General features: G+C 43.1%; 1 protein-coding gene across 3 annotated transcripts in view; it reads right to left on the minus strand.

The window, feature by feature from the left end:
* LOC149865715 (uncharacterized) overlaps positions 1-21,200 on the minus strand; it is a 97,773-nt gene extending 76,573 nt beyond the window's left edge. For all 3 annotated transcript variants that reach the window (XM_090042282.1, XM_090042283.1, XM_090042281.1), the window contains exons 1-7: positions 20,981-21,200; positions 20,427-20,516; positions 18,497-18,604; positions 16,030-16,114; positions 12,606-12,667; positions 8,664-8,855; positions 4,495-4,577 (exon numbers count right to left, since the gene is read on the minus strand). In XM_090042282.1, the coding sequence (XP_089898408.1) occupies positions 4,495-4,577; positions 8,664-8,855; positions 12,606-12,667; positions 16,030-16,114; positions 18,497-18,604; positions 20,427-20,516; positions 20,981-21,148 (788 nt within the window). In that variant the 5' untranslated portion in view covers positions 21,149-21,200. The remainder of the gene's footprint in view (positions 1-4,494; positions 4,578-8,663; positions 8,856-12,605; positions 12,668-16,029; positions 16,115-18,496; positions 18,605-20,426; positions 20,517-20,980) is intronic.
* Between the last annotated feature and the right edge of the window lie 2,753 nt (positions 21,201-23,953).

A 23,953-nucleotide genomic window follows, 5' to 3' on the forward strand; every position in this document is an offset into this window, starting at 1 on the left:
CTGAAAGACCACAACAGATCAAAATGGATTCCTATATGAAATCTCTGAGTTTACCTTGTGAATCACGTTTGCCCACCGAACATTGTATGACATCCCGCAGCATCCTAAAAGGATGTCTAGGCACCCTGGTAGAGAAATACTGCACTAGACAAAAAACTTACTCTCATGGAAACCCATCTAAACTAATCCATTCGTCTACTGTATTTACCCAAATCCAAGACGACTTTGAATTTACAATGACCCCCAATAATTAAGATACTATGCATAAAAATGTATACCTTTGTTACAATATCCCATGTATAAAATCTATTTATTGAGGGTTGTCTTATATTTGCTCCCCCCACCACTGCAATAGGAAAAGCAGCAGCAGCGAGGCAAGCAGTGAGGAGGCACGAGCAGCAGATGAGTCAAACAGCCTGGCCCCCATCCTTTGACCCCCTGCTGCCTGCCCCCCATGCCTACCCTGCTGCAGTACCTGTACCCCCTGGAACCTGCCCCCTCCCATGTCTGCCCTATCCCCTGCAGTGCCTGCACACCCTGGTGCCTACCCTTTCCCACCACTTGCCCACCCCACCACTGCTGCTGCAATTTACCCTGAGTCATGGCTCTCAGTGTGATCCCAGCTCCAACTTCTCTCTGGCCCAGGGCATAGAACATGTACTAGCTCCAGCCCCAACCTGGCCAGATATCTACAGTTGCACCAGTGGCAGCTCCAGCCCTGTCCCCAGGGTCAAAGCTAGTGCTAGAGCTGGAGCTGCTACTGCTGCCTGTCCAGGCCAGCATGTGCTCCATGCCCCAGGCTGAAGCAAAGCCAGATCTGGAGCTACAACTCAGAGTAAGGGGCAGCAGCAGAGGTGGCAGAGCAGAAGGCAGGAGCAAGGGTATCACAGAGAAGCAGTGGGAGGGTTAGGCAGGGTGTCAGAGATGGCAGAAGCAGGCAGGGGGTCAGGGTGTTGCAGGGCAGAGGTGGGGGGCAGATGTAGGCTGGCAAAGATGATACAGGGCAGAGGTGAAGGGGGCAGAACAGCAGCTCCAATTACAAGCCCATGTTGAGGCCAGAGCAGCTACCAATGCCTGTCCCCCTAGCCCCTCCCCTGCCTTCTACTCAAATCCTAGATGAGGGGTTCCTCACCCCCGTGCTAAATGGTTGGAACAAACTCATCTTGGATTCAAGAGAAGATGGTCTATCCTGTTTCTTTAGTAGAACTGTTCTACTTTGGAATATGTTCAAGACCTTGGATTCAATGTCTGGTTACTAGTTATAATAATAAACCCATTCCATTATACGCTTCACCGACTTGTTTTGTAGGGGCTTGGTTTAAGTTACTATATACGATCCAGCTAAAAGCTGTTTTATACTTGCTGAAACAAGATATGAACTCTTTTATAAACCATTTGACCCAGAGAAGATGATACACAAAAGATTTCTCCAGAAAAACATTCAGCTCTTGAAGCACTGAAAATATTGAGTCTAACGTGTGAGCACTGCAGAACTCAAGAAGCTCACAGCTTTACTTCACTTACGACAGTATGTCTATCTAGAAGTACTTGGACTCTGAGAACAGTTACCTTGAAAAAGAAGCAAACTACTGGCAGGGTCACAAGTTACTTAGATTGTAATTTTTCCTCTGTCTCTTGTTTACGTGTTTGTGTACATTTTTATTCATGTTACTTATATATAATGGGGGACACTGCTTACAAAACAGTTTCCTAAAACAGGGTATGTATGTGTCCTCATCTCAGTCTAAGCAGACACCTATTTGTAAAGCTTACCACACCAACAGACAGTGTGTATTCTGAGATCAAAACAAAGGCCCTTAGAATTAAACAACAAGAATTGAAATGAAATGAAAGATTATTTAAGCTTGGTTTCAGTTTGTTTTTTTATTCCTAAATGTAAACAGTGACATTTTACTAGTTTGGGAGAAGAAATGAATCTTTTCTTGCAAGAGGAATTTTGAGAGTTTCTGCATATCAGGTAGAGCAGTAATTTTTTCCTTCACTCAAGTCATGGCATAATAGCAGAGATCTGAGTCTCTTGGAACCAAGGTTTCTGTTTAATTGCAACTGTCACCCACACTCAAAAATGAAAAAAACATTTAAACCATCCCAACCAACCCCAACCCTGGGGTTCCGAAGGGCTCGGTCCTCAGGCCCACGCCGTTCAGTATCTTCATCAGTGACTTGGATGAGGGGGTAAATAGCATCCTGTTCAAATTTGCTGATGACACTAAGATGTGGGGGGATGTGGGCACTCTAGAGGGGAGCAATAAGCTAGTCGGACCTAGACAGGTTACAGGGGTGGGCGGATGAGAACACTGACAACAATGACAGTGGATTCAACACTGACAAGTGCAAAGTGATGCACTTAGGGAGGAACAACCAGCACCATACCTACAGGTTGGGGAACTCTCTTCTTGTTAGTACAGAGGCAGAAAAGGATCTTAGAGTCATCATCAACTCCAAGATGAACATGGGTCGGCAGTGTGGGGAAGCAGTCAGGAAGGCCAACACGCCTTGTCATGCATCCACAGATGCATCTTGAGCGGGTCCAAGGAGGTGATCCTCCCCCTCTATGCGGCGCTGGACAGGCTGCAGCTGGAGTCCAGTTCTGGGCGCCGCACTTCAAGAGGGATGTAGACAACATGAAGAGGGTCCAGGGGGCAGCAGGGCAAGCCTTATGAGGAGAGGCTACGGGACCTGAACCTGTTCAGCCTCCACAAGAGAAGGCTGAGGGGGCATCTAGTGGCCTGTTAACAAACTAGTCAGGGGGGATCAGCAGGCATTGAGGAAGTCCCTGTTCTCCCAAGCACTGCCAGGAGTGACCAGGAATAATGGTCACAAGCTGGCAGAGGGTAGATTTAGGCTAGATATCAGAAGGCACTACTTCACTGTCAGGGCAGCTAGGGTCTGGAACCAACTTCCAAGAGAAGTGGTGCTGGCCCCTACCCTGGGAGTCTTTAACAGGAGGTTAGACGAACACCCCAGTACTCTTTCCTGCCATGGCAGGGGGTCAGACTAGATGATCTACTCAAGTCCCTTCTGACCCTAGAAACTATGAAACTATGAAACCACAGTTGATTTCTCCAACCATTTCCCCACAGGAGTAACCTTACCCATGGCAAGATCTGTATTGGAGTGTTTGGTTCAGGAAAGAGTACATCCAAATGAGGATCCTAAGGAAAAAAAATTACTCCTAAGTGATCCCATTAGGACTTCATGCTAGCTATGGATTCCAATGATACAGCTCCCAGGAGAAAATTGTAACTATCTTATAGTTTTTAGCAAAGACTTTATATTATTTTCCCTTTTCTGTATAACTGACGCGCGGCACTCTCACATTTATGTAACCTTGAAGTCTTGACTGTTAATCAAAATGAACGCTTTGTACTTTTCTCCAATGGCATTAAGCTACACATGCGCATTCTGTAAATTTCATTTCTTATCTAGAAGTGTCATTTCTGCAGAAATGAAACTTATGTAGAAAATCTGCCTAGCAGTAATTATGTAAAAGAAAATTATCCTATCTAGTTAGTGTCATACAGGCAGTCCAACAAACATCTATAAAAGAGGCAAAAAAGCAGGAAGCAGCAGAGACAACAACTGGAAAACTCTGTGGGCCTGATCACCCCGCAGACCGGTTCTCAGCCTCCCCACCTGGGCGTATCCCAGCGAACACAAAGGCCTCAGAAATCCGACAACTGACAACGATTCACCGTGTTACAGTATTGCTTTGTATTTCCCATTCATGAGCCGTTGACCAGTTCTGGGACTTAAGGAGCCGGCAGCCGCACCTAGCTTTGGACTAGCTCCACTGTTGGAACGCAAGGGCTGGCTCTGGAACCTCGTGAACCAACGGACACCCTATAGATTAAGAGACACTAACTACTTACTTTAAGTCGTCTACTTGTGCCAACTCGGCGAACCTCGAGGGCGGCTAAAAAGCTACCTCAATTCCGCCCCACAAGCCGCGCGCTCATATAACTCCGCAAAGCCCGCGGCTCCCCTAAGCGGTGCCGGAGCCGCTAGCCCGGCATTTCGCCACAAAAATCAGGGATAGTTTCAAAGAAAAAGGCAACCAACAGAAAAATGATTTGAGAGAGTCTGTCCATCCAACTTCTGCAGCATTCAAGAGCATCACCACGAAGACTGGCCTCTTTGTCCCTCCCATTCTACCTGTCCCAAACTGAGACACTGAAATGAGGCACTGAAGCTACTCTAAGAGAAATCCCCTGCCACTCTCAAGAATGCTGGAGACAGATCTTGAGAGTGGGGCAGTAGGTGCTCTCAGGGCAGCTCCACTCTGCCAATCCCAGGGCTGGTGTATAAAAAGCAGGTGGACACAGATTTCTGAACAACACCTATCAAAGCACTAAGGATATGCCTTTTGTTACCAAAAAACAATAATAAGGAAAGAAAACAACTTATCCTCATTTCAGCCACAATGTAAATAAGATATTTACTTCTGCTTGCAGTAACTGTGCCAGTACTTACTTATCATAAAAATCTGTCATTTTAGGACTGAGGAAATCTTCTACATCAAAAAACTGTGGACTATCTCTGGAAAGGTCCAAAGCCTATTAAAAAGAAAAAAAAGTTATAGATATCTTATCAGCAACAGTGTTGAAATAAATATAAAATGCTATAAATCACTGAAAATTGGGGAAATGGGGAAATGAACAAGTCTGCATGGGCAAGGAAGTTAAGGATATCAGGATTTCAAAAAATTCCTTGGGGAATCAGTAACATTTAGGTTGCCATTTTTAAAACAGCCCCTTCTATAGTAATGAAAAGTTGTTAACCTGTGGAGACAGTTTAATGACCTATGGACGTTAAGGTGGTGATTTCAACCACATATCACAAAAATCATCACATATAGCTATTATTGTCAGTCTGAGCAGAGACACCAAAAATCAAATGGATCAGATATTTAAAGATGTGAAAGAGGAAAATTGATATTTTTCTCTCTTCCCCACCTCCCCTAGGCATGTTTTTTTTTTCAGATAGGAATGTTATGGTTCAGATGTCAAAGATGAGGACTAAGGCTCTGATGACCCACAAAAGTTTAGCATATAATTAAATCTTAAGCACGTGAGTAATCATACTGAAGTCAATGGGATTATATATGTGCTTAAATTACATACATGCTTCCATGCTTTAATGAACCATAGCTTTATCTTATAGTCTAATGAAGTTTGTGTGTCAAGATTTCTTGGAACCACTATGCTCATTCAGTATGGTGACTTCAATCCTTTAACTTTCCAAGTGGAATTAATTAAATTTCATGCCATTTATTATACAAAGGTCATGCAGGCAACATAAAAGCTGATGTCTTGTCTGCTGATTTTGGATGTTAAAAAACCCAAAGTACTATTTTAAGGTAATGATTTATCTTACTATTCAGTAACATGTCATAAACTACTTTCTAACAGTTTGTTTAGAAAACATTTAAACTATTTTATTATGCAAATAGCAAAAAAGTATAAACTTTAATAATCTAGCACACTAAACTAGGGACAAAATTTTCAAAATTGCTTATGCATCTTCTTAGATGTTCTCAAAATTAATCATACCTGTTTTGCACACAGACCCATTTTTTTATCATTCAACTAACCACTCTCCCTCACAAAATCTTAAAATACAATCCATCTCCAAAGAACATATATCTAATACAAATTATATTGACAGTATATACTATGATTTTATCCAAAGAACAAAATAGAAGCAAATCAAATGAGGATTCATCCGTTGCTATCAAGTAAACAAAGAGTACTTTCTTTAAAGCTATCCAGATAAGCCAGCTTGTGGTGCAAGTCATCCAGGTTTGATACTTTGATATGGAATATCTCCTCTAACCTGTCAGCTTGAGTATAATCTCTAACTTCCCTTTTAGCTGTTTTGCTAAATAGGTACATGCACTGACCAATAAAAAAAGAAGTCTATATATTAAAAAGTCAATCATTTTGGTGCATATGCACTGCTTGTTAAATTTTATTTTCTTTTTTTCTCCTTTTTTAAAATAGTTCATTCTCCTGGCCTGCTCTCCAATATTTCATCTCCTATGTTCATCTCCCTTCTGAATTCAAGTTTGAAGGAAGGGGATTATACAATGTAGATCATTTTTACTTTGTCTCAACTTCATCATTCCATCACTATTTGCATGCTACTTACTTCTAGCAAAGCTACACCAATAAGCACTCCATTTATTCAAAAATCACCCTAAACTCTTATGCCACTTGTTCACATGACAAGGATTTTGTTCTCCCTAAACCAAAACAGTGCATTTTCAATTGGTGGGTTTTTAGTACTGACATTTTGATTTAGGGGCTCCATCACTGTTTTCTTATCCTGGCAGAGCCTGCCTGCAGCCGGGGGACGAGAAGCCAGCAGGCCAAATGGTCCCCGAGCTGCAAGGGACCCTGGTTCTTCCCTCCATGTTGGTGGCACCCCTGAGGCCACCTGGGCGGAGTGACAGCAAGCCAGGTGCTGGCTTCAAGCTGAGGCAGCATCTGGCCCACTGTCAGCCTGCCTGGGTGGCCCCATGGGGCACTGCCACCACAGAGGGAAGGATCAGGCCCCCTGAAACTCAGACACTGCCGACAGCTCATCCTCTATCCACAGAAGAGATGGGCAGTTTCCACTAGTGGGGAAAGCAGGTCCCTTTTCACCCTTTTTTCCCCCTGCCGGGGCTTCCAGCACCCCATACACACTGTCCCCACCACCCTCCTGCTGCCTGAGATTACCCAGGAACAGGCTGGGTTGCCCCTGGGGCAGTGTAGGAAGGTGGCAGGAAGACAGCTGGGTGTGCTCTAAGAGCCTGTCTGGGCTTTTAGCATCCCGTGCACCGTCCCTGCCGCCTTCTCCAGTCACCAGCATACCCAGTCACCTTCCTGCTGCCTTCCCTCACCACCCCATGGGCAAGCCAACACATTCCCAGGCAGTCCCACACATCAGGAACAGTGTACAGGCTGCTGGAAGCCCACCAAGCCTCTTGTCACCTTTTTTTTTACCCTGTGGAGCTGGCCAGGGAACAAGCTGCCGATGGGCCAAGTAGCCCCTGAGTTGCAGCCCCGGGAATGGATGTATCACTGCAATTTGTTACATAGCAAACTAAAATACATTGAAATATGTTTTAATGTGCTCCATAACAAAGTCATTTAAATCACAATACACTACGGCATGTGTACAATGTGACAAAATTAAATCATTAAAAAATGGGCAATTAAACCACTAAAAAGGGCAATTTCATCACATGTACAAGAGACCTTAGGGTTTTAGGTACAGTTTTCCTACTTCCCTTCTCTGTTTCTGAAGTCGCAAATATTCCTCTCATCTTTGAAACAACCTCCACATCTGAAAATATTTTGACAATTTCTTGAGTAAGACTCGCATTCAGGCATTTATCTCTTGTTTTTCCTGATATCATTTCAGCTCTTTGCTATTTCCCCTTGACTTTCCAGGTTTTAAAGATCTCAAACTACATTCACCAGATAGGAAGGAAGGAAGGAAGCCAGTGTAGACTGTCATAGAAAACAAATCAGCTATGGAGCATAGCTGAAGTAGCAGAAAAACTGGAAACCATTCTCAAAAAGTAATTAAAAAAGTAGATTGTGCTGCCCAAAAGAAACAAATTGATACTAGCCAATTGCTCATCAAGAATGACCGGGGCAGAGGAGCAGGCAGGGATGGAGCCCCAGGCCCCCGCCCCATCTGGGTCCGCTCCCCCTTCCCTCCTGCTGCTTGGGGTCTGGGCCCACTCCCACCCTCCCCGCTGCAGCAGTGGGGGGAAGACAGGAACAGGCCCAGGCCCAATGTGGGGAAAAGCTGGGCCATGGCAGCAGGGGGATGGAGTGGGGAGAAGCGGGAGTGGGCCCAGGCCTGATAGGGGGGAGGAGGCTCACTCCTCTCCTTCCTCCCACAACTGCCATGTTGGGCTGGGCTGGGCCTGCTGTTCCCCACTCTCCCCCTCCCCGCGGCAGGCTGGCTTTCCCCCCCGCTTGGGCCCGGGCCCACTTTCCCCACGCCCCACACTACCTGCAGGCAACGGGAGGGCGAGGCCAGCACCCACCCACCTCCATCCGCTCTGTTGCCACTGCCTCCAGGAAGCGGGGGCGGGGGCTGGTGGTGAATAAAGCATTACAGACAGACAGACAGACTTAGGCTTTTATAATATTAGAATTTATTCTGTGGATGTACTTATACCATACACCAATTAAGTAGGTGAGTGACTTACAGTAGAACATTTATGTGTACAACTATTATGTGCTGCTTGTTCCCAGGGCAGAATGGCACATGCGGTTAAATATTTTGTTATGTAATTTTGAAGGGGCTTTTAAACCAAACACTATTAGTTGCTGTTGGGATATAAAAATAAGAATGGGAAGATGGGAGAGGTAATCCAGAATCACAGCTCTATCTTTAAGCAGTAAACAATTAGAAAAAACAAAAATCACTGATATTCAGGAAAAGTCAGGTCAAATTTAAAACCCCGTAACCAAAAGTACTGGAGGACAAATTCAGTCTTAGCATTAGCACTGACATGAAAAGGAGCTGCCTCTGCTTAAAACAAAACTGCTTTTCATCCTGTATCAAAGTCACATTTTTTATAAACATAATATGAAATGGGCAAATTAAACCAGACACTGTGAAAGAATATTATTTACCTTTTTGTGGTCTTTATTATTCTCTATAGATTTCACACACTTTTTTGCCATAAGAGAATTTGTAATGGCTCCCCTGATAATCAAAGCGCAAGTATGAGACGATTTTAACTTGAGGCTACTGTTTAAGTCAGTAATGGCTCTATTCTTTTCTTTTGCTGCGCTCCAAACAAGAGCCCTGACACAGTACACATCCTGGAAAATGAAAAGCATAACAGAGAATTTGGTTAGTTTTACCTCAAAGGCAATTCAGGACATTTTCTGGCAATCTCTCGATGGATTTGCTAAACAGAGAATAGGCACAAGAAGCTTCTCATACCAACTTGATATAATAGGCATCTCAGAACACAGGGGTGCAAAGGGAGATGGGGAGGGAGCAGATATCAGTGGAACACTGTAACATCAGGATACAAGTTATACAGGAATGACAGAGTAGTTTCCACTGACAGGAAATAAGCAATCTATATTAAGGACTGTATTACCATATTTACTTGCATACCACATTCACTTTCTCTCCAAAACCAGCCCTCCCAAATTGGGGTGTATGTCTTAAGTGAGGATGGTGATTTTTCTTCACTGGAATAGAAGTATGGTGATGCTATCTCTAATCACTGCCAAAATGGCTGCTACTTCTTTTTCACCTAGCAAGCAGCAAAGTCAGGATCCATCGTTAACCATCTCACAGCCACTAAGAAATGTACAGTAACTATTAGCTCAGCAATACAGCTTGTGCCTGAAGCTGCAATTGAACTAGCTCAGGGCAAGTGAGATACTCAGTGCGAACTGTAATACCTTGATGACACTTATCACATGGAAATGATCCCTTTACTATTTATAGGAATTAACGTAAAAGAACAAGTTATAGTAAAAAAGGCTTGCTACTGTTCTTGCAAGCATCTTGGCCTACCCTTATTGCTGTCCTGCCAATCATCCATATTGAAGTGCCTGTTGCCTCACCCACACTATCACCTGGGATGCCATGCTTCCTGAACACACTATTTGTCCAGAAGGACTTATTCTGTGCACACAATCAGCCATGACTAGAAAAAAAAATTTCCTATACTTTCTGCCTTCCAAAAAAAAGTGCATGTGGTATATGAGTAAATATGATAACTAAAAATAGAGTATACATCTTAACTGCTAAAGAGGTAGAAAAATTCAGTGTATAAATAGAAAGAATGTACATCTAGGGACATCAGCCACTTGATTGCTGCCATCGTGGTAAGCTTGAAATGTTAAGGGAGCTGAGAGAGGTTACAAAAGAAAAAGAAGACAATAACTAGAGGTGTACCAATGTCAGTCCGATACCCGATCGGTACTGATATAAAGAAAACTGGCTGTATTGGATATCAGCTGGATGGGGCCGATAATTTGGCTGATAAATGCCCGTGCTGTGTGCAGCCACAGAGCAGCACTCAGACAGCAAGGAGCACAGCTGTCAGTGTGGAGAGCTGCCTCCAGCTGGTAAGTATGGTGTGGTGGAAAGGGAGGAGGGAGGGAAGGGTCATGAGGGGGCAGATCAATGGTGCCCATGGTGAGGGAGGTGGCAGGGCAGGTGCTGTCCGGGCACGGAGGGGAGGCAGAGCCGCAGCTTGTGGGGGGGTAGGGAGGTGGCTCCCGCCACTGCTTGCACCCTGGGAGGGCTTGTTGGGGGGCGGGGGGGCAGCATGTGTCTCCCGGATCTGTGCAGGGTGGGGCAAGCTACAGCTGGGGCTCTTCTCAGCAAGGGCCGGGCACGGAGCAGGCACCAGCAGCACTGGGAGGATGTTGCATCCACCCCAAATTTCGCCACCGCTCTGCTCCCAGTGCCACCACCACCAGCCACCCGGGCGGAGCCCCAGCTCAACGCCTTGCCTCCACCCATGTGCCAGGAAGAGCCAGGGTTCTGCTGGGCAGCTGGCAGCAGCATTGGGAGCAGAGTGGCGGTGAAATCTGGGGTGGATGCAACATCCTCCCAGTGCCACCAGTGCCTGTGAAGCCCAGCCCCTGCTGAGAAGAGGCCCATGTAGCCCCACCTGCAGCCTACCCTGCCCTGTGCAGATTTGAGGAGCACATACTCTCCCCCACTTCCACCATATTGGTCTTACCAGCCAGAGGCAGCTGTATCAGAAATCAGATCAGTATTGGTCAATATGCCTCCTTGTAATAATGATCACAGTGCACTTAAGTTTGATACGCTTGTAGGAGGTGGGAGGGAAACAACAACAAAAAAACTAACACAGTAGCTTTTAATTTTAAGAAATGACTTACACAAATATGAGGATACAATGAAATTAAAAGAGGCACCAAAAAGGTCAAACACTTGCATGCAGCATGGGAACTGTTCAAGGACATCATATCAGAGACAAAGTAAGTATATATTGCAAATCAATCAATAGATAAATAAATAAAAAGCAAGCAGATAAATAAAAAGCCAGATGGTTAAATGGTAAAGGAGGCTATTACAGAAAAAATACTTCATTTAAACAGTGGAAGTCAAGTCCAAACAAGGAAAATAAAAAAGAATATAAGCTCTGGCAAGTCAGATGCAAAACTAATAAGGCAGGCAAACAAAAAAAAAAGGAAAAAGGATTTGGGGGAAAACTGCTAGTGGCATAGAACACAATAATGGAAATATCTTTAAATATGTTAGAAGAATAAAACTGATCATGGAGTCTTTACTAATGAAGGTGATAGGGAGATTCCCTCACCAGGGGACAAATTCATCCTTTCCCTCCCCCACAACTCCCAGGAGACCTAGCAGTAGAACTGACTGATACTGATGTGTCAGTAAATGTGGTTTTAGAGGAAATCAATACACTGAAGAACGACAAATCTCTAGGACCTGAAGACAATCATCTTACAGTCCTGTAAGAGCTCAAATCTGAAATTACAGTCCTATTTACTGTAGTATCCAACCTATCACTAAAAATAGCTTTGGTACCAGAGGACTGCCATTGTAACTCCAATCTTTAAAAAGGACTCCAAAGAACTATAGGCCAATAAGTCTAACTTTGGTTCATAGTAAACTGGTAGAAACCATAATAAAAAAATAAAGTGTTCAACAAAGGGATTCACAGGACATACTGGGGAGAAATCAGCAACAAAGTGAATGGGCAACAAAATGAGAAATAAAATTAAATGTTTATAAGTGCAAAATAATGCACATGGGAAAAAATTACTCAAAATATGCACACAATGAAAGACTCTATATTAACTGTTACCACACAGGATACAGATTTTGGAGTCACTGTGGACAGTTCACAAAAAACATCAGCTCATTGTTCAGCAGCAATCAAAAAGGGAAATAAAACGTTAGGAGTTATGAAAAAGGGAACTCTAAAGATACTTTGTTTTAGTTATGCCCCTTTATACATCTTTGGCTTGCCCACACCTGGAATATTGTAACCCCACCTCTAAAAAAACCTAGAACAGGCACAGAGAAGGGCAACAACGATGATCAGGGGTATGGAGGGGCTTCCACATGAGAAGAGACTAAGCAGGCTTTAAAAAAAAAAAAAGGGTGATTGAGAGGGGACAGACAGAGGTTTACAAAACACTCAATGATGCACAGAATGCAAATAGAGATTTATTATTTATTGTCTCTCACAACACTAGAACTAGGAAACATAACATTAAACTATTAGATAGCAGTTTAAAATTAACAAGTAATCTCGATGTTGTTCCAGTTCAGTTTTAAAATACGTATCTACAAATATTCCTCTTCCAAATTACCACTAATTTTGTTTTAACAATATTGTAGTATTTCACAGAAATATGTATATGTTTACTGCTACTCCAGGGCCATTATTTAAAAGGTAGCAGATGCAGCTCTGCCATACAACAAAAAAACAGAAAGGAAAATTAAATACACACTAGACAGAGAATAAAATTCCAAAAAACTAAAACCAAGTAAAATGAGCATTTCAGGTACCAAAAAATGCAGTTCATTTTACTATTACTTACAGGGTTGGAAGGATCCAGCTCAACGGCTCTGTTAGCATCAACTATTGCTTCTTTCATATTATCTAGAAACAAAGCAGAAAAAAAGCAGAGTGAAAAAAGTAACCATTTTTTCAATGTCAGACATATTTCACATTGAAATTCAAGCAATAAACATTATTTTCTAATAATGACTCTTTGGTTAGTCATTTTTCTGACAAGATTCTTTACAACGCTTCTTTCATGTCCTTCCAAAAACACAGTGCAACTGACTTGGCTCTATGTGGTGGATCTTCCATGGTCTATCCAAAGCCACCCTTTCATACAACCACAGTGGAGAATGATGCGAGATATCTGCCCTTCCACAAAGCCCAACAAACACCTGCTCCATCTGTCTTTGCTTGACTAAGCACTCGCAAACTGATTCAAGAGACATCTCAGATTCTCTGCAACAACTCTAATACAACAATGACCCCTTGGTCACAATTTGTGCACATCTGTGCACCTAAGCCCTATTATGTGCGGCAGGGCTGTCCAACTGGAGATGCACAGGCCACACCTGGCCCCCGAGGTGTTAATGAGCAGACCCATGGTTCACAGTTGGTAGCAGCAACAGGAAAGTAATGTGGAAAGTGGCACCCAAAGTCTCCCGGCTCTCTCTGCCTCCTCCAGCTTCTGCTGCCTGCCTCCCTGACAGGAAGCGCACAGCTGGGGGATACAAGGGCACCTATATAATGCAGCAGGAGTCACCCATGCAGCATGGCACAGATGGGAAGGAGCCTACACAACACAGCAGATGGCCTGGGAGGCTTGTGGCTGGGGGTCCTGCGGTATGGGAAGTGGTGATTATTCAGTAATGAAAATCAAAATGACTAGCAGGAATTTTTTTGTAAAGTTTAGCCTCAGGGTTTTAACAGTTTGGTAAATGACATTTTCCTTACTACTGAGCACAGATACATCCTATCTAGTTTTGAAAGATTTAACTACATTAACTTGCAAAGTCATGATTAACATTATCAAATGGTCCTTTGGATCAAATGGATACCATGGGTCTAGTTATTAGAGCAAAGATCTAATGGGTCAAAACTACTGAATGCAATGAAAAGCTCTCCAAATTACTCAAATATTACTCAGTAAGAATCTCAAAAGTACTGTGGATTAAGAAAAAACAAACTGAAATATATAAGGATAAGATGTCTGGGTGGGCAGAAATCCTGATATACAAGCACACCTGAGTACAAGCAAAAGCTGTTTAGGTACAAGACTTTCAAAGTGGATGAGTGGGTATGCAAAGTATCTGCATAGTAAACAACAGGTTAAGGTAAAGGGCACAGTCAAATATGCTCATTTTTAGAACTGTGAAAGTATAACAAATGAAAGCTGTGACTTCATTATCTAAAGCTATTATCTTCTAATGGAACATCCTGTAATGGAGAAGATGCAGACTCTGCCAGTGTCTTAGAAACACAAGTGGAGAGGTCATGGTAGAGAAGTAAACCAAGGCCAAGAAAACTGCTTCAGCCACACAGCAAATAAAAGCAGAGCTGGGCACAGAACTCAGGTCTCCAGTTTAGTGACCAATCAACAAGTCTTCACTGCCCTTTCACTTCATTCAGACCACACCTGAGTACCAATTGTCCATATTTTCTTTAAAAGGCTATTCAACTGCTTTTGAAAGGACTTATGAACAATGGATTCACATCAAGAGAGAATAGGATATTTACCTAAGGACTCCATCTGTAGGTATCTGAATGTGTGTTACTGTGTTGGTATACTATTTGCCTTCATATAGACTAGGTGGGCCCCAAATCCTACTGCCATTAATAGCTTGTTTGAGCATATTTCACTGTGAACTAAATATACATTAGGGCAGTGGTCACCAACCAGTGGATCTCCACTGGTAGATCTCGGAGCCTCTTGGAATCAATCTGAGGCTGGGGTGGGGGGCCGAGTGCCCATGTGCATGCATGCACGTGCCCCAGCCCAGCAGGTCAATCCACCGGGGAGGGGAGGGGTGGAGGCTAGATTGAGGCTCCTGTGCTGAGGGACAATGCTGCAGAGGCAGGAGCAGGGGTAAGTTGAGTGGGGCCCTGGCCAGATGGGACTTAACTGCTGGGGAGGCACAGCCCCAAATAATTTTTTCTCCCTCTGCCTCGATCTGCCCCCCTTTCCCTCCCCACAGACTTACCTGTTGGGCAGGGGAGAAAAGGGGGTGGTGGCAGCACATAGTAGATCTTGGGTTGCTTTTAAATGCCAAATGTGATCCCCTACTTTAAAAGGCTAGAGGCCACTGAACTGGGTGATAAGTTTTCAAAATAATGCCTATGCTCTGCTTAAGTAGACCAGTCAAGTACTAGCCTAACTGTGCATGCAGTTGGAGCAATGCAGCAGAAGGAAGGGTTGAACTGCCAGAGAGAACTAAGTATTGGTGGGAGAACCACTGACTGTGCTAGGCAAGGCAGTTAAGAGGCAAACAACCAACTGGACACCCCTGCCCTTTCTGTCTTTGTCACGTAGTACTCAGGGACAGAAAACTGGTATTAGCACTCCTGCTGGACCCCAAATTCCCTCACACAATGTATAAATCTCTCCTACTCATTTAGCTACTAAGCTAAACTTGAGTATGTTTTATCACCACATTTCCCCACTATTTCCCAATTCTGGTAATGCTAACAAAATAACACAGCAAACACAACCTCATAATAGTCTTTAAAGAAGCAAAATTCAATATCCTGCTTGCCATCAGACACCTTTGAGGTAAACAGATTGCTTCAACTTTTATCCAAGCCTAACTGGCACAAAATGAATTTTTCCACCCAGGAGAACTTATACCATCCTCCAGCTCTCTTGTGCAATATGAAGTTTAATTTCTACCTGGGAGAAATTTTACAATCTTTGCATTATCCTTTGCCTGAGGAAGGATACATGAGCCTGACAGCTTGCAAATAAAGAAACTTTTTTTTGCAACTATCTAGTTGGTCTAATAAAATATATAGTCATTACCACACTGACTGCACTTGCTTTTAGACCAACATGGCTACAACCTTCATCCTTCTTTCTGGGTTTGAAAGTCCAATGTTTATTCACAAAAATCATGAGTCAGCAACCATGAGTCAGCAATCTGGTCTGCAGGCCAGATCCAGGCAACAAAGCAACTGGAGCTGGCCCATGGATCCAAGGGTCTTCAGCAGTGTCCCAGCAGCAGGGAGGTTTCAGGGGTGTTGACAACCAGGGACTTGGCCTATGCCATGCCATGCCATGCCACAGCTGTGTAGTAGGGAGCTTCTCCCATGCTGCAGCTGGGTGGCAGAGAGAAGCAGTAGTACAGAGAGTGGAAAGGTCCTAGTGCCAGCCCACCTTGGACCCAAACTAGATAATTCTGGCCCACCACTGCAAAAAAGGATGCCAGCCACTGACTAAGACCACCTAGAGTTCCAAAACATCTTACCACATTTTACATGTGCATATGCTCTTCTAGCAAACACTGGCGTTTGAAGGAAAGACTTGGAGGTACAGCCAACCTGACAGACACCCTGAAGAAAAGGGGACAGTATCATAAATAGTAATATCATTGTTTAAAAAGCAGCATCACAGTACATCTAACATTGTTACACCAAATAAACACTGTCATTATGAATTTAATGATATTCTTGAGCCATCCACATTAGCAGCATTGGTCTTTTATTTATTTCAAATTGCTGTTCTTATTTACCTCAGCAGGGCTCTATATGATAACTCCCCAGACTGCTCAGACTCCTACGGGGATGATTTATGTCATCATTCCAGTATAATGTTTCCCATAATTGTACTGAGTTTAAAAAGCATTAGGACCCAAGGGTCTAGACAAGGAGCTATAACATTAGCAGCATGCTCATATAAATCAATTTACACCCCTGGAGGAAAAAAAATGAAAAAGGAATTTAATGAGATTGCACAAGAACCACACAGCCAATGTGCAGTTACATTAACTGCATTTAATCAAAAAGTACAAATGTATTAGAAAAATAAATACTAGAAACAAAAAAAAAAAAGCCAGGATTTGTTTCAATTCAATATAATTTGAACAAAGAGCAAGTGAGTTTACAGCCCATCGCATGAAGGACCTGAATGATCTAACTTTCAGTTTGCTCACTGTTTTATTATTGTTTTTAACGCTTACTATCCATACTGCTTTTCAGTTACAAAAATCACTTATTATTCTTTAAAATATAATTATTGAATTGCTGTAAATGCCAGGAGCAAAAATGTATGACTAACGTAGTAAGATTGTTTCCAATGATCTTAGATTCCATTTATCCTGCCAGTCAAAACTTTCTACATTGGAAAGATTTTGGAGTATGCACGAAATCCCAGCCATTCATCTAAATTATTGCCTTTTCAGCCAGACACTAACCTGGAACAGATATTAGTCAACTATTTTATGGAAAAAATTTTACCAAGTATTTTTAAAACTTAAAACTTATACATTCTTACAAATTCATACAATATTTAAGGTTAACTCTAATAAATGATGAGTTTCCAGGCAATTATAACAAGGCTCTGAAAATGGCATAAAATATGAGGTCAAAAACACAGCTCTGATCCTGGTAAGCTTGGAGAGCTTCCTCCAAGATGTTGAGCAGCTGCAAGTTCCAGCAGCATTAACCTGAGGATATTCAGCACCTCACTGAACCCCAACAGTCTAATTAATTTAGAAACATATTAGGGTTTAGACAGGCATTCATTTGCAGTGCACCAAAGCAACTGAACACTTTGTAACGCTACAAAAATACAGCACTATGGGGTCATATATGTTCATGCCCCTGGCTAGAAAGCTTTAGTCACCTCAAAGGTGAGCTCACTAGCTAAAGGGCAATGGGACACTGCTCCCTGGATTCCCACCACCCTCGCCCTCAGCCTGCCTGCTTACAACAGTTTGCCTGCTCCCCTGCCAAGAAAGGGGGCAGGATGTCAATGATCAGCTGGCAGCTGCTGAGAAGCAGCAGATGCAAAGGCAGCTCTTTGCCAGCAGCTTATAGGGAGAGATGGACAGATGCGTAGCCACTGCAGCCATGATAAAGCTCCTGAGGGAATTGACACTGCCACTTTAAGAACCTGCAGCAGTTCTTAAAGCTGTGGAGGTGGTAGCAGCAGGACCCAAGCAGGGTTCCCCCACATCTCGCTACTTGATGGGCTATCTGGAAGCCTCCCTCTCTCCCCTTCGGAGAGGGCAGGAAGGTAGAGTGGAGGATTGTGGGTCACTGGGAATCCTGGAGACCCCTGTAGCACATATCCAACTTTTAAAAGTTAAAGGTGCAATGCATCTCACAAGAGCATTCAGTCCCTCCTAAGATAAACTTCTTAATTGGCATTAGACATAGATATGACTTCACTTACTGGTCATTTTAAAAATTACATACAAGTATAGAGGTCTAGAGACATCCTATCATTTCAAGTATACTGACCACTTAAGATAAAATGGTTTGGGTTTGTGTGTGGAGGAAATAGACAATTTCATCTTCTCCCTCCTATTACCTAAACAAATCTCTAATTTTATTCAAACATCTCACAGGTCAATTTCTAATATGCTTAACGCAAGGTGCAGGTATAAGATAACCTAATATATTCAGAAGATGAATTATTTGTAGCTCTGTCTGATCCCAGTCCCTAAATGCAGTACTGTTTTTTTTATACTGGATGGTTTTACTTGATGTACAGTAACTGTAATTCTAAGGCACAGCTGTCAATCATTTTAAAATAACTATGGCATAACAAAAATCACAAGGTTCAAACAGGAATGTATATCTTCGAGCACATTCCTTTTATTTACTCATTGATTTAAAATGTAATAGTCCAATAAACTTAAGATATTCTTCTCTAATAAAAAGGTTGTTCAGAATGCAATGAACATACTATAAATACTACTACAGATTTACCTTACGGATGAATCCAATTTCTATTGCCTTGGTAAATGCTTCCACAGCTTCCTTATGCTGATTCTGTTTTTGGAAAGCTACAGCTAAATGATAATAGGTTTCAAAGAGCTGAAACACAATCAGAATCACAAATCATTTTTAAAGTTTTAATATTGTATAGAACCTGTTTTTAATTATTTTCAGACTAATGAAAACCACTATTCACCATTTTCCTGTTCAATCATTGCTTTAAATATTTGCATACAAAAATACTGTATCTGTTATACACCATATGCATACTAAAACAAGTATATTTCATCAGATACTCCCCAGATATTGTTTACTTCGGGCCAGGTTCTCAGATGATGTAACATGGTAGAATCCACTGAATAAAATACTACTTTACACTAGCTGAAGATATGGCTCTTCAGTGACTACTAGGAACATTAAAATACACCGCCCAGAGGAAGAGTATATTATTAATATTTTACATTATAAAGTCTGTAGCCTCTCTAATAAGGTACAGCAGAGATGTTTCATAGATCATTTAAATTAATTTTAATGCAATACTAAGGTTCCATCTTAATAAAACGATGTATTCTGCAGAGATGAGAATATACACTGAAATTCCTCTGTCTGAAAATTCTATCACATGCAGATATCTCAGAACACAGAATGAGCAACAGCACAGCCTATATCCTAACCCTTAGCTGAATTATACAATTAATGTTAATTTGTTTCAGGTTTATAAAGACATGAAACATAGAACTGCCAAGAGAACTGCAATGTATAAGGATACCAAGGCTGCATACTGAGACTAATGTTATAGATAATATCTGGTCCCACTAAAATAACGGGGTAAAGTTGGTCAGACATCTAATGGGAGCATTTAATCAGAAAATGCCTGTTTATTAAGCCTGACACATTATATATGAAACATCTCAAGTTTAATAAATTTCTGCTAAATCTAAGGCATGGATTCACTGCCTCAGAAGCTCTGGCTTGTGGTTTGGGGCAGTCCACATGGTAGCCTGTGGTTCCAGGTCAGTCCGCTATTGTGTCTAACTTAAAGCCAGGTACCTTGTATGCTCCATATCAAGACCAATATGAAACCCCTTTTTAGCCAGATCTAATCTGGAGTTTTACCATTAAATTAAATAGGATCATAATTAAATTATGTGCCTTGAAGCAGAGTAATTTGCGCAGAGGGATCTAAACCTGCGGAGGGAAAATTTGAGGGAGTGTTGTGACGTGTCTTTCCACACATTTTAAAAAGGTGCAGTTCAACACTGCCTCCCCCTCTCCCCCACACTGCCCCTTCCATCTATTCCCAAAGCAATCTATTTACCAGTAAGCTAAAACTATGCACCTCATTTCCACCTGGCCTATATAATGTGCTCTCTCAACACCCCTGGCACCCACACAGGCAAAGTGAATCAAAAGTACAGTTGAGTTATGTGTTCTTCAACTAATATGTCTGGATATTGGCCATCAAGATAAGGTTCCAGTTTTGCAACCAGTTCCTACTGGACCCTTCCAAACATGAAGAACCCCACAGAAGCACAGGGTCCATCCATACAGATATGACATTGTGTAATTTTATGCAGCAAAACTTGTTCACTACATTCAGTCCTAAGTATTTAAAAACAATGAGCACGCTTCCCAAAAATCAGATGACTGACCTAAACATTAGACAACATCAGAAGGAAAACTAGGGTTCTTTTTATGTGCTTTCTGGTGTTTTTGGAGCCCTTAATATTCATATTGGCAAGCTTTGCCTATATCCCCAAAAGGGTCAGAAATTCTTTTTTTTTTTTAATGAAAGCTGAGTCATAACCACATGACTCCAGGAGCTGGGGCATTATAAGAAATACCAAGTATCATGAGACCTGCCATAAACCTGCTAGAGTCACAATCCTGTTTTTCTGCTGCGAAACTGCTTTAAAATTACCAGTTGTAAATAGTGAAAGCCCGGCTCAAAGTCTTTGGGAAGTTCCTCTCTGCTCAGAGTTCTCAGGAGCACGGTATAGTGTTCAACAACCTGCAAGCAAACTGTAAGTGGCCGAAGGAACTGAAGGCAACCTCATAGGCCCCCTCCCCTCCATGCTCATACACAGAAAGACGGTTTCACTCCCAGGCTGAGATGCTGCAGAATGAGAAAATAAAACAAGTCCTCCCCAGGACATGAAAGGGCATGAGCTGGACAAGCCACCATGAACAGCAGAAGGGGTGGTGGGATTTATCATAACTGGGCCAAAATCATTTATTTGGGATAAGCAACAAGTTTGTGCCATCAGGGAAAAGATCCAGGATCCCACGAGTCAGAGCAGAATAGCCCGAGCCAGTCCTCAGCATGGGGGTTTCCCATCACAAGGTCTCCCATCCAAGCCCCAACCCAGATGGTTCCTGCTTAGCCCACAGGTCTCCCATCCAAGCCCCAACCCAGATGCCCCCTGCTTAGCCCGCAGACCCATCCAAACCCCAAGCGGCGGAGGGAGGCACTACCTCCGGCCAGCGCATGGCGCGCTCGCAGGCCACCGCGGAGAGCAGGTGCGCCTGAGCCTTGGCCTGCGCCTGGGCGAGCAGCGAGGACCCGCAGCGGAGCGCTGCGGCGGAGGGCGAGAGCTCAGCCAGCAGCCCCCCACGCAACCTTGACCCGGCCACCCCCAACATGGCACCTCCCGCAGGCCCGAAGCCGCCGCCGCCGCCGCCGCCGCCGCCGGGCGTCAACAGACCTCGTTTCCATAACAACGGGAGGGGCTGTGTCACGTGGGCGGGTGGCCCCGCGCCTGCTGCTGCCGCCTCCGCCTCCGCCCGGCCCGCCTCGCCTCGCCTGAGGGGAAGGGATCGCTCCAGCTCACCTCTGCAGACCGGAAGCGGCCTCCAGCGGGCACTTCTAGGACGAGTCCCTGCGGGGGTGGCGGCAGTCCAGTGCAAAGCGTCTTATGCGCGGCTGTTAGTAACACGCCGTCAGCTGTTACGCCACGCGGGATATCGCCGTCCTTCGCCTGCCGCCGCTCCAGGGGGCACAGGCAGCGCCCTTGGACCTCTGGAGCCTGTAACAGGTTGTGAATTACACGGGCTCGGGGAGAGGGCCGGGCCCGGCCTACAGCACAAGGCAAGCCTCCCCCTCCCCCCCCAGTCTGTACAGCCTGACTGACCCCAGACAGCAGGGTGGGTCTGACCCTGAGCAAGGGAAGAAGACAAGACACAACATTAAATTATAATCCTATTTAAATTAATGGCAAAACTCCCAAGTTCTAAGGAGTTTCAAATCCCTTTGTCTTCATCCCTCAGGGGTGAAACCTCTGTGAGAAACACTGCCCTGCTCTGGGCTTTCTGAGACCCTTGCAACAGAAGAGCTGCTTCACCATCTTTCTGGAGTCAAAAAACCAAGTGACAGCTATAAGCCACTGTTTTCCAGAAGGTCCCTCAAATCAAACAAGGGCTTCAGGGTCTGCAGCACCACATACCGCATGTACCACATGTGCGGGCATTTTCTGCGGGGGGGGGGGGGGTTCCCAGGGAAATGCATGTTCCTGCTCATGGGGATACGTGGAAAGAGAGCAGTGATAAAGTCTCCCTCTTTAGGAAAAGGATTCTGCTTAGCCATGCAGGATTTTCCTTTTCAGATTTTTTAGATTATGCTGCCATGTTTTCTCTCATACGATGTACGCTTTTTCCCCAAAAGTCAACTCTGCAAAAGTGGAGTGAATGTATTAGGGGGAAGCTGGTTTTCTGGCCAGGATAGAAGTACCCTGCTTTGATTTCTGCTTCACAGTGCAGCAGCTGTTGCATTACTATTCAGGCAGCTGAGGAAGTTGATTAAGTGACTCAGTGTTCTGCACTCCAAAGGATCTCTCCTTTTTAATGATTTAATGTTCCACTAATCAAGCTAACCTTTCTAAGGGCAATTTTGTTGTTCATAACCTTCCATAACTAAAAAACTTTTTCTTTGCTCTGCCTTTCAATAACAGGACATGTATTCTATTCCAGGGTATGCCATATTCAAGAAAATGCGATGATTTAGTTTTTCTAGTAGGCAGTGATTTACTGTGTAGAAGAGTATGCCAGTGTTGAGTATGTTACTCTCATGGTGGCACGGCCTTTTCAAAGAAAATCTAATTTTATATGACCTTCTCTGAAAGTTTGCTTCATAGCCAGTCCCCTCACAGCAGAAAACTTTTCCCCCAGAATTCTGATGTGCTTTTTCCCGGGCTTTTGGATCTGAATTATCCACCTAATGGGTAAAATATCCATTTTTATTGCTAAAGAAAAACACAAAAATAACCCCTCTTCAAGGGCATGATAGTTTTGTAGAATAAGGAGGACGAAGCTGTGATGTGTATTCTTAAAATATCATGGATATTATAAGTTGTTTTGCAATAATGTGTACCCATATATAATCCATTGTCATTCACACTAAATGTATAATTTGCCAAAAACAGTAATTTCTTAGAATATAATTAATAACACTCCTTGCTATCATAATTTATCAATATACTTTGGTGTAGGTCTTTTCCTAAGTTCCAATGATGACTGTGTTCAACAGAAAAGGGAATAATTAAGCTTATCCTTTGTTAGTCTGAAGGGGTACTTCTTCATCATTAGTTCTCTACCTAGTAATAAATAACAAAAATGAACAGAATAAAAAAAAATCTTTAAAAGAATTTCCAGTAGGTTACAGCTCCATCTATCATCTTGGTTTATTACAGAAATAATTTTATATGTGCTTATTTTAATTTATGAAGTCTGGAATATTGGAGAGAGAGTCTTTTTTGTCTAGTTTGTTCTGTTACATAAGCAATAGGTGTAAATACTCTATTTCTTGGCTGCCTCATATCTCCCTATTGTTTGAAGCATTTTAGAATGAGTCTCACCTGTCACTATAGTCCTGTTATACATGTTTGTCTTGTAATATTAAAAGATCAGTAACATGATCCAGAACACATTCAGGACATCATCAAGCATGATGATGACTCGCTCACTCGGTTCAGCACATAAGGAGTTTTCCACACATTTGCACATTATCCTCACACCTGTACAGGTATTTAAATATGAGGAATACAGTTGGTTATGACAAAGCTTTTGAAGAACACCACAGTTCTTTAACACCTATAGTCTTGACAGCTGTTAGCATGACTCTTTCAGATCACTGGCTCACAAAATCTGTAGTCTAGATATGCCCCAGAGACAGAAAACAAAATGTGGAGCAGCACAGAAACATATGCTTCATTAGATAAATGAAGCAATGGAAATATTTCAGGGGTTTCTTCATTATCATTTCCATGTCACCCTAGGTTATTGTTCACAATGAAACTCTGGCATACAATATCCATGCCTTCTACCAAGTTAATTGGAATAGGTGCTTTTTTGAAAATCCCATTAGATTTCTGTGCACCTGTCTACCTGTAAATCAGCCCTGAAGAGCATACATCTGTAGATGCCTTATAACTTACAAGTGCTTATTGCAAAAGA

Source organism: Crocodylus siamensis, chromosome 4 (assembly GCF_052110815.1).
Source record: "Crocodylus siamensis isolate JL-2025a chromosome 4, ASM5211081v1, whole genome shotgun sequence".
Classification (NCBI taxonomy): Eukaryota; Metazoa; Chordata; order Crocodylia; family Crocodylidae; genus Crocodylus; species Crocodylus siamensis.